This window comes from Lethenteron reissneri, chromosome 25 (genome assembly GCF_015708825.2).
Source record: "Lethenteron reissneri isolate LAM-NWPU_2019-01 chromosome 25, ASM1570882v1, whole genome shotgun sequence".
Classification (NCBI taxonomy): domain Eukaryota; kingdom Metazoa; phylum Chordata; class Hyperoartia; order Petromyzontiformes; family Petromyzontidae; genus Lethenteron; species Lethenteron reissneri.
Genome location: NC_083803.1, coordinates 4198584 through 4212910, shown reverse-complemented (window position 1 = coordinate 4212910; position 14327 = coordinate 4198584). Strand labels below are relative to the sequence as shown.

General features: G+C 44.5%; 1 protein-coding gene across 5 annotated transcripts in view; it reads left to right on the top strand.

Moving 5' to 3' along the window:
• Nucleotides 1-4474: 4474 nt before the first annotated feature.
• LOC133347052 (uncharacterized) overlaps nt 4475-14327 on the top strand; it is a 55065-nt gene continuing 45212 nt past the window's right edge. The window contains exons 1-4 of one of the 5 annotated variants that reach the window (XM_061558947.1): nt 4475-4612; nt 5479-5604; nt 7129-7203; nt 11713-11778. In XM_061558947.1, coding sequence (XP_061414931.1) covers nt 5602-5604; nt 7129-7203; nt 11713-11778 — 144 coding nt within the window. In that variant the 5' untranslated portion in view covers nt 4475-4612; nt 5479-5601. Of the gene's footprint in view, nt 4613-5367; nt 5605-7128; nt 7298-11712; nt 11779-14327 lie in introns of those variants that run through there. The other 4 variants (XM_061558948.1, XM_061558951.1, XM_061558950.1 and 1 more) reach the window with 4 other exon arrangements.

Genomic DNA, 14327 nt, shown 5'->3' with positions numbered 1-14327 from the left:
ACCCCCCCCCCTCGTCACACATCGTCACAAATGTCTGACCCCCCCCCCCCCCCAGGTGCGTGACGTAATTTATGGACGGCCCCTAACAATGTATTCGTAGCTATTGACGAACAAACTAATCGTTCAATGATCAAACATATATTCCTGAATAAACTCGTTTGTATTAAAAGTCAAATTATAAAATATATCTGCCCCATTGCATTTTGGATGGACCTGTTGTGAGGTCATTGCAAGCATCATCATACCTGTCAATCCCTTTGTGCCCCACCTTATTACAGACCAATTCAGACCTTATTGGTCACCCCGTGCCCTTATAAGTCTCAACGTTCATCCTACAAAGTCCCATCACAAGGGAGAAACACAAACAAATAGACAACACATGTTTTTTTACCCGTATTGAAACGGCCGTACGCCGTATCGGCCTGAAAACTCAATTTCCCTGTACAAAAATATGGGTAACCCGTTTGGGTTGACACGGTATGCATCATTAGCATTAATGGATTAGTAGCCGAAGACTAAGCAGGCAGTATAAACTTAGATACCAAATTAAACCACACTTACACAATATTTGCAACTGTTACAGCTAAAATAAATTGTATTTGAACCGGCAGTATGCCCAAGTTAATTATGCACAATATTGTTTATACTTGTGTTTGAATGAGTGTGCTATTCATTGTATACACGGACATTGTATAGGTTACATATTTAACATTTTTGTATACGTGCGTCACACCCTGGATACCCTCACAAACGAGATGTTCCATGCCCCGAGAGATTTTTAAGGGAAAGATTTAAATAAAATAAATGTAACACATTCCTGCGGAGGGAGCTGGTAGGAACGTTGGGTTGCTCGGTCAATGGCCAGGGTCAACGGCGGCGTGGTGTATTCCGCAAATATGCCCGGCTGTGAGGGCGGGCACAAGCCGGCGTGAGTAGGTTAAACGTTGAGTCTTATAAGGGCACCAGGGGGTGACCAGCCCCTCCCCACCCAGCCCCACCCCTCCCACCCCCACCCAGCCCCTCCCCACCCTCCCCACCCAGCCCCTCCCCACCCTACCCACCCAGCCACTCCCCACACTCCCATCCTCACCCAGCCCCACCCTCCCCACCCAGCCCCTCCCCACCCTCCCCTCCCCTCCCCACCCACCCACCCAGCCCCTCCCTCCCACCTAGCCCCTCCCTGCACGACGGACACAATAATCCCCTGTGGGCTGGTGTAACCAGGAGGTTCCTACCAGTATAATCCCCTGTGGGCTGGTGTAACCTAGCGGTTCCTACCAGTAAAAATAAATAAAATATTAAGTGAACACATCCTCTTGCCGCTCAGATTGTCATTTTCAAAGCTCGCGCCGCAGCCTGGGTTCGAATCCAGACAGGGCTCTCAAGTGTAGTGAGTCGTTCTCTCAGCACTCGCCTTGATGACTGCAAGCAAGATATCACATTTAGGTGGACACGTGATTTGACTAAACTAAACAGCTCTGAGAATTAAAATACATATCGGTTTCATACTCTTAGTTCTTTCGGTAAAGTCACATCGGTAAAAAATGAAATTAAAATGAATAAAAATAAAATAAAAATCACGACGTTTTGGAGGCAACACAAGTCTCCATCATCAGGTGGGACCGTCACAGCCAGATTTGCTGCATCAAGTGAGGCAGGGATTCAAGATGCAAGCTCTTAAATACAAGTTAAAGGGGAGGAGAGGGGGGGGGAGCTTATCAGAATGTGGTAGCCAATGAATGGAACGTATCGGGAGGGGGGGGGGCTTAAAGAGGGCACGAGGTGCTCGTAGGCGTCGACGTGTAAGTGTTTGTGCGCAAGTCCCTGTTGTTACACATGATAACGTATTGGAAGGGGTGGGGGGGCTAAAAGAGAGCACGGGGTGCAAGTGTACGTGGACATGCCTGTGCACAAGCACCTGTTGATGCACATGATAGAAAAGAACGAAAATGCCATGTCGGTTTGACTGCCATGGGGGAAAAAACATTAATCTTTTAGCCAGTATCACAGTGTGAAAAATAAGAATAGGTTCTAGATTTTTTTTTGCCAATAATAGAGGTGTTCAGATGTTCAAACACCAAACATGCAAACAAACATGCTCTAATAATATATGTAGGCCAATCAGTTTCAAAGGCAATGCATATATTATCAGAGCATGTGTGTTTGCATGTTTTGCCACAAGTACGTGTGGTTAATGCAGACTTTATTTTTTTCTCACAAATTTGCTAAAAGTTTCACGTTTTTTATTGAAAGTGAATCTAATAAATAATTATACGCAGCAACAAAGTGGATTTGGTGTCTTATATTTATTTCTTCAGCACTTGAGACAAAAGGTAAGTCTAATTTATAACTTCTCCTGATTTTCAAGCTCGCGTTGCCGTGCCGCGTCGTCATCTTACTTGCAGCATCACGTTGCCGTCCACTCATTGATATGCTAATTTTTTCTCTGTCCCCTCCCTCTCTCCGCCCCCGCCCCCCTCTCTATATTTAAGGGACCGTCACAGAAACGACCTCTCTCTTTGTGCCGATATGTGTCGCTCTCTGTGTGTCCTTGTGATGTCTGTCTGCTTGTATGCCTGTCTATAGTTTTCTAGTTATATTTTTGTTGCTATTTCTTTTATGCCTGATGATTGCTTGTGTTGCAATCGAAACGTCGTAATATGCTATTATTTAATTTATTATTTTATCTTTAGACGTGATTTAACCGAAAGAACCAAAGAATTATTCCTGCAGTCACGAAAGCTCCAAAATTAAGATTGAGGGTAAAATAGACGTTTCTCGGTGATTTTCCAGATATTGTATCGAATTCCAATTTATTTCAACCCCAGCGACCGAAAGCAGAAGAGAATAAAGTATCAGAGCAGTGAATTTGAACAAATTGAAGGTCAGTTATATACAGTGCTACAGTGACATGCAGTGGGGTGTTTTATGCCTTCGTTTTGTGCCAGATTCACTGCCATTAATACAGTGCTACAGTAAAATGCAGTGAAGTGTTCGATGACATATTTTGTGCAAGATTCCCTGCCATTAAATTTACACAAGATACAATTATACTCCGCTCAATTTTTTCGTAAATATTACAGCTTCCATCCTAGGATGGGCAAACAAGCTAGTAAAGTCACGTAGGTATAAAATAATAATAATTTTATAAAATAAAATACTTTTATTAAATAAAATAATTTTTATTTTATTTTATACCCACGTGACTTTACCGAAAGAACCAAAGAGTATGGATTCCTGCAGTCACGAAAGCTTCAAATCAAGATGATTATTGTTCACAAGTCAACCTTATTTGCGATCAACAGCATTGCATAGCTCTACTACATTCTTACCAACATTGTATCGTTTTACGATATTATTTTTTTAGATTGTTAACATCCATAACGCTCTGCAATTTTTGAAAATTACTAATCCTATAACACAATAAAACGATGCACACACTGTACATGTTAATTTTCAGTATTCTCGTTTTTGCACATCAAAGCAACTGTATTCGCGACTGCACGAATCTAAAGGCAATTTGTGCCTTTTGTGTTTCTACCAAACATCGCATTAAGGCTTCGCAGTGAGTCATTCGCAGAGAGCCCAGTGGGGGTCTTGTTATTCTGTCACGTTGCAATTAGGCCAATTATAAAGCGTCGTTGCCCTAGACAACGTGCTGTCATCACAACCCTCCAAACAGTGGTTTTAGTAATCAGGGCTGGTGTCACCGTCTTGTCATGCAAATTACAACATTATTCATTCCTTCTGCGGCAAGCAGACACTCGAAGTGAAAATAGCCATTGAAACCATAACCCTGCACAGAAGATCGCCTTTAGCAGTCATTCCACTTCATGCGTGAAGTGCGGTGTGACGTTGATCTCATTTGATTGTCACGAGCAAGAGCGATGGCCTTGCCCCCGGTGTGGCCAAGAGGTTACATTTCGACATTTGTGATCTGGTTGGTGCATGTTTTGGGACCACTGCCTGGTTCTTCGCCCCGACTCCTTCCACACGTTCGCCGAATACCTCCTGGAGCTGGCTCTATTCAATTAATCGATTCAGTAAACGAATGCACTAAGCCAATTAACCGACTAAAGTTATTCATTAATTCTAGATTTGAAGCTTTCGTGACTGCAATGATTCATACTCTAAGGTTTTTTCGGTAAAGTCACGTAGGTAAAAATAAAGAATAATAAAAAAATTATATTATTTTCTATTCTATTATACAAAAAATAATATTTTATTATTTATTTTTACCTACGTGACTTTATTCATCAATATTTATTTTTTTTTGTGGTGGATTACCTCGGCCCGACAACGCACGTGGCTGACACACATTGGAAAGAGAGGTGAGACTTTTTTTTTCAAACACGTCGAGTATATTGATGCATTCAATAATTGGATATCCCAGCTCAAGATATCATACTCAACCCACACCAGGCTTCCAGGACATTCCCCCTACCCTATTCACGTGGTCTGTAGTTCTACTCCCACCCCCCTCACTACCCGCCCCAGTGGCCCGGTACACTGTGGACAAGTCCCTTCCAGCTCACTCAAGAGTCCTCTGGGGGAGAGGTTATCTCCGTGGCTCTCGTCCGCTGCAGCTCCACGTGGAAGAAGAGCCACTGCGGTGAGTCTCTGTGCTCTCCTCGGCTCCTCTTGTGATCTCAGGAGGACTGTGTTGAAGAAGACGAGACGAACGACCAGAAACATCGACTCGGTTGTTTAAAGAATTTACAGCGTAAGCAGATGTATTCTTGGTTCTTTCGGTAAAGTCACGTAGAAGGGAAATAATAAAATAATATGAATATGAAACAATACAAATTCTTACGACGTTTCGACTGCAACACAAGCAATCATCATCAGGTGTGAAATCCACATCTGTGGATTTCGTGACTGCAGGGATTCATATTCTTGGTTCTTGTGGATTTCACACCTGGTGACGATTGCTTGTGTTGCAGTCGAAACGTCGTGAGAATTTTCATTGTATATTTATATTATTTTATTATTTCCCTTCAACGTGACTTTACCGAAAGAACCAAGAATATGAATCCCTGCAGTCACGAAAGCTTTGAATCAGCGTAAGCAGTTGTTATTGAACACTCAAAAGAGCGTGCACAGTAACATGGTTTTAACCCCCCCCCCTCCCCACGTAAAAAAGTTGTTTCAATTGTTTTTTGTTCAAATGCTATACATTGTAAATATTTAAGTCGCATACAGTGAGTGCATGTCGTACGTGACATTGGGAAGCATTACAATTATTCTGAATGACTGTGTAATTCTTGTTGTTAAGAGGGAGTGTTCATTGGTTGCCTGGTGCATTGCGTACAAAGCCACCCCTGGTCACAGCACACTCTTTGTTCGGAACGCAAGCGTCAAGACACTTCCCCCTTTGTAACCAACTCTTGTTGTTGGCTCGTTCACGGTTTGCCCGTGCGTTGTGGGAGAAACCAAACGTGTGCTTTAATAACTTGTTTTTCTGTGCACGTCCAGCAGAAGAGCGTGGAGTGAGTGCGCGTGCCCGTGGTGGCAATGTTGACATTTTCGGGGACTTGCAGAACGTGAGCCTCAACTCCGAGAGCGCGGCTCGATCACTGCGAGACTCCAGGTGTGGTGATCATGGTAAGTGGCCATAACTAGAATTTCGGACATCCTCCTCGCTCACCTTCCACCGTACGTCGTGCATGCCGATACATCGAGTGTTTGGGAGACGCGTGGGTGGGGGGGGGGGGAGGTTTGGCCATTGGGCCATTGGCGCTGAGATGTTCGACCTTGACATATGGTTTGTTGTATAATAAAAAAGTGAAAATCCACTGCCCCAGGTGACGGCATGCCGCGGCCCGTCTGTTGCCAGGGTGCACGTAATTATGCGTGAATTTATCTGCAGGCAGTACTCAGCATTTGTGTAACTAGAGTCGAGAAACTGCCATTGATTAAACACGATGTATTGTCGTGCTTTTGAAGGTGAGAAGAGAGACGTCAATAATACATTTTACAATTCTCACGGTAAAATACAGGTAGCATTTTTACATTTAACGTTTGATATTAAAGTAGCACGATACCGTGTCTATAATGCTTGGCAAAACAATTTTCTCGACGCTGTACGGTGATGTAAAACGTAATTAAACATCGTAGTCCCTGTATAGCTCTAAGTTTGCCTGCCGACCGCGAGTGACTGAAAAGAGTGATGCTTGAAGTAAATAGACAAGAATGTGGAGTCAATCTCAAAAGTGTCCATGCGTTCCGACACTTGTATTTTGGAATCGAGGGTGTGCAATCATTTTCGATGATATATTCACGCGTCATGTCGCTGCGGTCAAAGTAGTTTCCATCGCTCAACAAAACTACTGAAATAGTTTGTTGAAACAGCTCCAAGTCAAACATGTATGCTGTCAGTGTGCCTGCGGGCATAATTCCCTTGGAGCGCCAGGGCAACCAGCATCTCGTTGAGATAATCGATATGGATCTGTTTCTATTACTACCTATAAAGAGGCCACAAATGCCAGTTGTAACCCACAATATATGCAACTCTCAACATGAAAAAAAATTGAGGGATAGGAAGAGAATCGAGAATGTATTTAAAAAAACATAAAAATAGCATGTCGAAAATATGTCGAGGTTTTTGTTGACAAGATCAATGGTCATATAGTTAAACATCGCCCATTATCAATACAATAGCTGCTTTGGTTGCTCCAGGTCTGTATGGACAATTAAGTTTAGCGCCGTGTCAGATGGTCTCTGAGATGGCCAAATTAAGTTTCCTACACATCTCGATGTAGCTTGCTTTGGTATCTATGCGTAATGAGGGTACTGCAGGAACATGCGGCAAAACCACTCGGCTGCTGCTATCAATTTCCACGTCAAAAACCACTACGTTGAGCTATCATTTGTGGCCAGGTCGCTTCTGAAAAAATAAGCTAATAGCTCAGTGGGCTTTACCTGGTCAAATAACTTTATTTATTAGTATATTTCTTTCGTGATTTGCTTACTTTCCCTATACTTTGCACTCATATCGTGTTTTTGTATTGATTGTTTGTTGCAACGTTCTGACTCGCCCCAACTGGACCTCTGTGAAAAAGAGCATTAATTAGCTCATCGGTTTCTTCCAGTATAAATACATATTCTGATTCTGCTTCTGGGGCACAGGATGGGTTGTCGCCCTGTGCCCAGCCACCCGCCTGGGCTCGTAGGTGGCACGCTGGCAGCTCCCTGCTGGAGCAGGTGAGCCGCATGCTGACATTACCCCCCACACCATCTACCGGCCATGATTGTCACATGCACGAATCTGAAACCAATATTCCATGCGTTGGCTGTGGTAAGTTACGTAACCGACAAATAGACCATCTCTGTGAGTGGAATTTCAAAGGTGTCTTGTTGCACCACTGTGCCGTTTGACGTGGTGTCTCTTCCTATAAAGTATTGCATATGTAGCTGCTGCATCGTGATTCATGAATGTTAAGTAATATACAAATGAATTAAGATTCGGAGGTAAAAAATCATAACATTTAACATGTAGACTGAGAGTTTTTTATCCCGATATAAACCGGAGTAACTAATGTATGTGTTTATGTAACAGTACATTTATATAACCCGAGTAGAGACAATGAAATCAATATCTCGCCCCTGGAGCGCAGCCCTGTGCAGGTCTTGTGCTTCTGGTTTTATACTGGTAGGAACCTCTGGTTACACCAGCCCACAGGGGATTATTGTGTCCGTCCGTCGTGCAGGGGGGGGGCTGGGTGGGGAGGGAGGGGCTGGGTAGGGAGGGGAGGGTGGGGAGGGGCTGGGTGGGGAGGGATGGGGAGGGGATCGATGGGGAGGGTGGGGAGAGGCTGGGTGGGGAGGGTGGGGCTGGGTGGGGGGTGGGAGGGGTGGGGCTGGGTGGGGAGGGGCTGGACACCCCGTGGTGCCCTTATAAAACTCAACGTTTAACCTACTCACGCCGGCTTGTGCCCGCCCTCGCAGTCGGGCATATTTGCGAAAAACACCACGCCGCCGTTGACCCTGCAGGCCATTGACCGAGCAACCCAACGTTCCTACCAGCTCCCTCCGCAGGAATGTGTTTTTCGTTCCCAACCGTATTTCAGTTCCTACCGGCACCCTGGCGTCATGCGCACTCGTCGAGGTGTGTGTCCCCACCTCTCGTCAGTGGGCCTACTATTTCGGCACAGAGGTGGCGAGTTCGCAGAGATGCAGCCCCCAATGCCTTCACAGTGTGGGATTCCCACAAGCACGGCTGTGATCAAGGGGAGGCGACAAGGCGGAGAAGAGTTCTTGAGTAATTGACCCCTCATGCGCTGAAGCACCGTCGATGGCTGGGTGTTCTGGGAGTAGGGTTTTTGGTCCGACCAGCCAGCCTCTCAACGAATAACACTTCATGCCGCTGGGCGCAGCTCTGCTTTGATTTGCTCTGAGTGCAAACTTAGTGTTTGCTTTCCAGTATGGCTGTATACATTTAAAACTGTGTATACAGCAGTGTTTACTTTAAATACAAGTTTAGATTTCAAGCAATTATGAAAATTTAAGGATGGAAAATGTTATGAGAAAATGTCTTTAGTATTCTACTAGTGAGGCCTTCGTCGCGCAGTAGATTGACAGGGATGTAAATAAATTATTATTATTATTATTATATTTCAGTTGTCTTTGATAAACAGCACAGATTAAAACATCCACTATTTGTTTCGAATGCAAGGGTAGATGCTGATGTGTGGTGTGAGCCCTTTTATTGGGTGTACACGTGGACCTGCTTGGAGTAAAGCTTTCATCATCTTTCGCGGCTGAGCCAGACTGTCGGGTGCTGAGTTAGCACCAGGGCTTAATTTCTCAAGGAATCTTGCCCAGGGTCCCTCCAAGCCCCTACCCCCTGGACCCCACTGTCCAGCCCCCTGACAGTGGGAATTGCAGGGAAGGGTGGGGGTGGGGGGGACAGGGAAATAATTTCCAGATCTCAGCACTGAGACAGCTTCGGCTGAAACTAAGCCGTGGTTAGCCCAGTGGCTGTGCTTGGATCTGGGTCACTGGTATGACATTCGGATATTCGAAGTGTAAAGAAGCTGGCTTCCCGAGTGGCACGCATGCCAGGGGTGGGCTCACACCTCGGAGTGAGCTCCATGGCTAAACAGTAGAGAGGCAACCAACCGGCACTGGAAGAGACACTTCAGGGTTTGAGTCCCACTCTCGCAGGTCCTCGTGTGATGTCCCACGCATCACCCCTCCAGTTAGAAAAAAACCCAATGGCAATAGAACAACAACCACCATCAGCATCCACGACACCAACCCTGTCCTCCATACACTCAACTCGTACATATCCAGCAAATAGGCATCCAGCAAACACATGTTCACCTCGCCGGGTGCACAGCTCGGCATGCTATCAAGTTTCAAGTTCAAGTTCATTTATTAGGTATAGAGCCCTGTGAGCCATTCGGCTCTTGAATCGGGTGCAACCGCAACAAACTAAAAACATGAACAAAAAAACATCTTAAAGTGAATATGTGACTGAGTGCAAACAGAAAATCCAAGAAAAGACAGTAAAATATTGCAGAAAAAGCACCACCACAGCTTAAGACTACGGGGTCCCTCACTGAGGCACAAAATCCCCGGTGGCACCTCCTTCGCCTACGAGCTGATGCTGTGGGGTTCCGGGAAGTGTCTGCCCCGTGATCCTTGCCGAGTCGCCTCTCCACCTGTGTTCACCATCTGCAGTTTAACAAATGAAGGCACAGGAAAAAGAAAAACGGTCAACTATGGCAATTTATCCCACCACAACTATTAAATAATTTGGCAGACTTACAGCGTGCTATTAAGCTGGTGCCGTGCCCACAGTTGCGGGTGCTGGAGCAGAAGGATGATGGATGTGGGCAGTAGAGGAGCAACTGCCCTGTCTGGCTTGAAAACTGCCCTTTAATACCCAAGCCCAGTGGCCCCCCTCCCCCCATTGGAACCAACTCCAACTGATGTTCATAATGTCTCATCCAATCGCACGCCAGTGAAAAGAAACCATCTGTGGAATGATGTTTGATTATGTAAACATTTTTGATATTCGATCATTTATTGAATGAACACATGTAATGTATCCTCCATTTTCGGCAACATGAAATTAAATAACGCGATCTAACCCAAAAACCTTTATAATGAATAAAATTGGTCGCGAAAGCCTACGTGTTAAAATGAAATTAAGTAGTTAGTATATTGTCAATTATCGACAACGTTCACGAATACTTCATAAGGTCGCAAGTCATTACACACAAAGTGCTTGCCACAAATGAACCACCTTGCTGATCTTTTAAAGGAGCATAAACCATCACGTGAACTCCGGTCATCCTCGCAGCAGCTTTTGGCTAGCCATCGAACAAAGATGGTGACCCCATTGCACGTTTTAAGATGCGCTTCTGCGGCCGTCTGGAATGCTCTTCCGAAATGAAGAAGCCACTGGAGCTATGCACTTTTAAATCTAGATTTGAAAAATAATTTATTTTAAACTGCTTTTTGGGTTTAGTTTGTTGTCCTTCATCTGCACCTCCGATTAGCACGGTTGGCTACGTACAATCGAGCATAGCAAAAAATGTTATGCCATACCCATCTGACTAGGCATCTGCATACACTACACCACTGCCTGGTTAAACTGACAGAACATTGTACTTGTGATTCTGAGGCTGTTAAAATGTTATTCTTTATTAAACCAGCATTCCCATTGTAGTTGTTTTGTGTAATAAAGGTAACTTTTAAAATTATCGATGTTTTATCTACCTGAGAATGAGTCAATGAACACTAGGTGGCAGGCTTTACAAAGATTAAGTTGCAAAAATAAACCCATTTAATTCGTTCCAAAAGACAATGTTTTAATATTCTTGAGCATAAAATAATGTCCTAGTTTTCCTTTTTTTTTATTAAACGCAATAAATGTTCTCGGCTCATTGAGTGCATATTAAATATTTGGCGAACAATTTGCTGCCATTAGTATTCTACACATTAGGTTTGTACGATGTATAATGGGTGTGTGTTAATCTAACATTTTTGCGTGTGCACTTTGCGTAATGTTATTAGTATGATGTCGCTGTGCATTAAAGCTGTCGTGGCTTGCAATAGGAAGGCAAAAGTGTAAAAAAAGTCTATTGATTTTGTAAAGGGGGAGACTTTTTTTGACGAGCGCCAGATGCAGACACAGAAGCCGCAATGTCGCTTCGTCTCCTGGAAAATTGACATTCCGAACTGTTGACGTGTGCATACACACACACGCGCACGCACGCACGCGAAAATAGATTGGCCAGAAGATATATATTTCCAGCAAACGAGGCAGGCGGGCAAACAGCAATCAGAAGCAGACAATTCAAATAGAGACGACTTGCCAGGTGCCTGTTTGCTGCAATTATCGCTATTGATAATACAGTAATGCCAGTGTCCAAGGCCCAACGGTAATTAGCAAACATGACCATCGCAAGACAAATGTGGCAATGCATGCGCCGGGGTCAATGTCACTGATTTTATGAATTGGGGAAAGACACAAATGGATTTTGCAGCGTTGTTCGGCTCACTAATGAAATGCAAATGTTTTGATATTTAAGGACCGTCAAATAAAATTCATGACAATGCCATACCTGCGTGCTGCAAACTTGATGTCGCGCTGTTGTCCTGGCTGGGAATGCCCGTCAAACAATAGTGAGCGTTCGTACGTCAAGGTCTTAAATTGTGCTTGTGCGTTTGTGCATTTGTTTTCCTTTCCGTCTCCTGCAGCACGCCGGGAATGAGGCATTAAATCTAATTGAGGTCAGAAGTGGCTTCTCTGGGCAAGTCGTGAAGGTGAGCTGTCTCCGGTCGTCACTCGGAAATAAATTACTTGCCCTCTTCACCTTGCCAGTCATGCCAGGCAGCTTGTCTTTGCTCATGCCCCAGCTCACACCATTCCATAAACATATCTGTTTTATGTTTAGGCTTTCTGTATTTTAAAGCATCTTATTTAAGCGATGATAATGTGTGTAAGTGTGACGCACACACATAAAAATTGCACGCACACATGGGGTGCATGCAGTTATGTTAAACTTAATCTATGCTTGCACATTTATAATCATTAAATACAATTGCAGGGCTGCACCTTTACCTTTTAAAGGGGCAATAATTGTTGCAAAAATCATTCATGAGTGCTTACAGCCAGTGGGGACGATACACTTGGATGAACAACGGTGTATAAAGAGTTAAATTGTTTATCTGGAACGTATAAAAGCTCTTGATAGGCGAGTGTGCTTGCCCTCATTTTTCTTGTCTTTTTCAATTATTTAGTCAGGGATATACCCCTGGATCTGTAGATTTGTTTTACTGGAGGATCCTCCATTATGATGTTTGGCTGATACCATTAATGAGTGTTTGGCATTACCATAATGTATAACTTTTATAGTAACCTTTCACTTATTCACCTGCCTCCTTTCGACCAGGAGGCTTCTGATATGTTTAATGGCGTTTTCTGGACCAATTTGCAAATGGAGTTTTATGAAATATATATTTGAAAAAAGATCAATGAAATTGCAACAGTACCTCCTGCAACTGTGTGAGTACAAATAGGACGTTTGTAGCTATATATATATTTATTTCCTTTTAATGGCAGTCCGGCAGAATAATGGAGGGTTTAAATCAATTCGAACCGTGTCAAAGAAATCCACTTTTTTCTTTTAGTGTAGCAGGCTCTTTGCGAACCGCCGAGTAGGCCTGGAGTCACACGGTCATTCTGTGTGTGCCGCATGTCCGCACACGATTCGTGGTCTCCGTGCCATGTTTGTTAAAGTATATTAAATGCGCTGATATTCAAACAAAATTCGGTCATAAAACCCAGCGCAGGCAACCTTATTGGGAACGTAATAATGAAACGTTTGATTAGACGGATGTGTGTTTTTGATCACACATGGCATGGAGTCGCTTGAAATGACAATTACTTAATCAAGCCGAGCATATCTGTTTTTTGAGTAATGGAAAGTACTATATAAGCTAATCCATGGAAAGAGGTTTGACGTACAGCGTCCGGAGAACGCCTCGTGTTTTATTCATGTGGTGGCACATCGCCTTCATTGCAAGGTACAAAGTTACCATCAGATACTATAATTGAGTTAAGAAAATTCCCCTTACAACACAAAGTAGTGTAATCTTAATTTACAATAGTTTATATTTCCCATTACAGTACCTTATTTAATCCTCACAGGCAACGTTTAGTAGGAACATTTTACGCCTAAGCCCAAACGTCATTTTTGCACGTCTTCTCACACAGCTCTATCCGGCTAAATAAAATAAAAAACATATTGATGTTTGACGCCGTGCGGTGCTTCTCCAAATTCCAGTCTCATCATATTCTTGTAATTCTGCCAGGCAATTAAGAGCTTTGGAGTGCAGTAGCAGGTGTGTACCATGCGCCGTCTCAAGTCACGGATGGACACTGTGGCATGCTGAATTGTCTTAGGCTTTCAAGGGAATCTACGGAATGCAACGTCGCGCATACTCGCACAAAGGCAAAGATGAAAGGCCCACCTTACAGCCTTTATAGAAATGCTGTTAATGAGCACCTATCTAATCCCGAACCGTGAAAAGCGGATGGTATGGCCAACACCGTGCTTGGCCATATTTGTATCCGCAGTGCTTATACTACATCTGGTACTCATTTCAGTCGACCGAGAGGAAGGCCAAGAACTTGTTCAGATACCACTCGTCACTGATGTGAGCCGTGGCTGGGAATTGAACTCGGGACGACCAGTTTGTAGCGAGAACCACTGCAGAAACAAAGAAGCCCCGTCGTAGCCTTAACAGACTGTTGGGGCAAGTGCTGTTCGTGAGCACCTACGAAGAGTGGTAGGGCACACGAGGCGGTGATGTGGCTGACATCACGCCCGGCCGCCTTTGTCTCCCTAATGGCGATGTTTACACGCCGCATTGGGTATTCATTTGAGGCTGAATCGACCTAGGGGAAACCCAGGACCAATTCAGATCAACGTCACTGGTGTTGGCCGTGAGTTGGAATTGAACTCGGGTCGACAGGGTCGTAGCGCAGTGCGTGACCCACAACATCCCCCCCCCCCCCCGCAAACCACTGCACCTCCAGTCACAAGACAAAGATCTCCCTTATAGCCTCAAGAGACTTTTGGGACAAGTGCTGTTAGTGAACAGCTATGAAGGTTCGCACAGCATACGAGGGGATGGGTGGCCAGCACCTCGCCCGGCCGCCTTTCTCTCCCTAGTGCCAAATTTTACAAACCACATCAATGCGGAGTTGACCTCGGGGAGACCCAGGACCGGTTCAAATACTCGTCACTGGGGTTGGCCGTGAGCGGGAATCGAACTTGGGTGGCCGGGTTCCATAGCGCAGCGCGCAT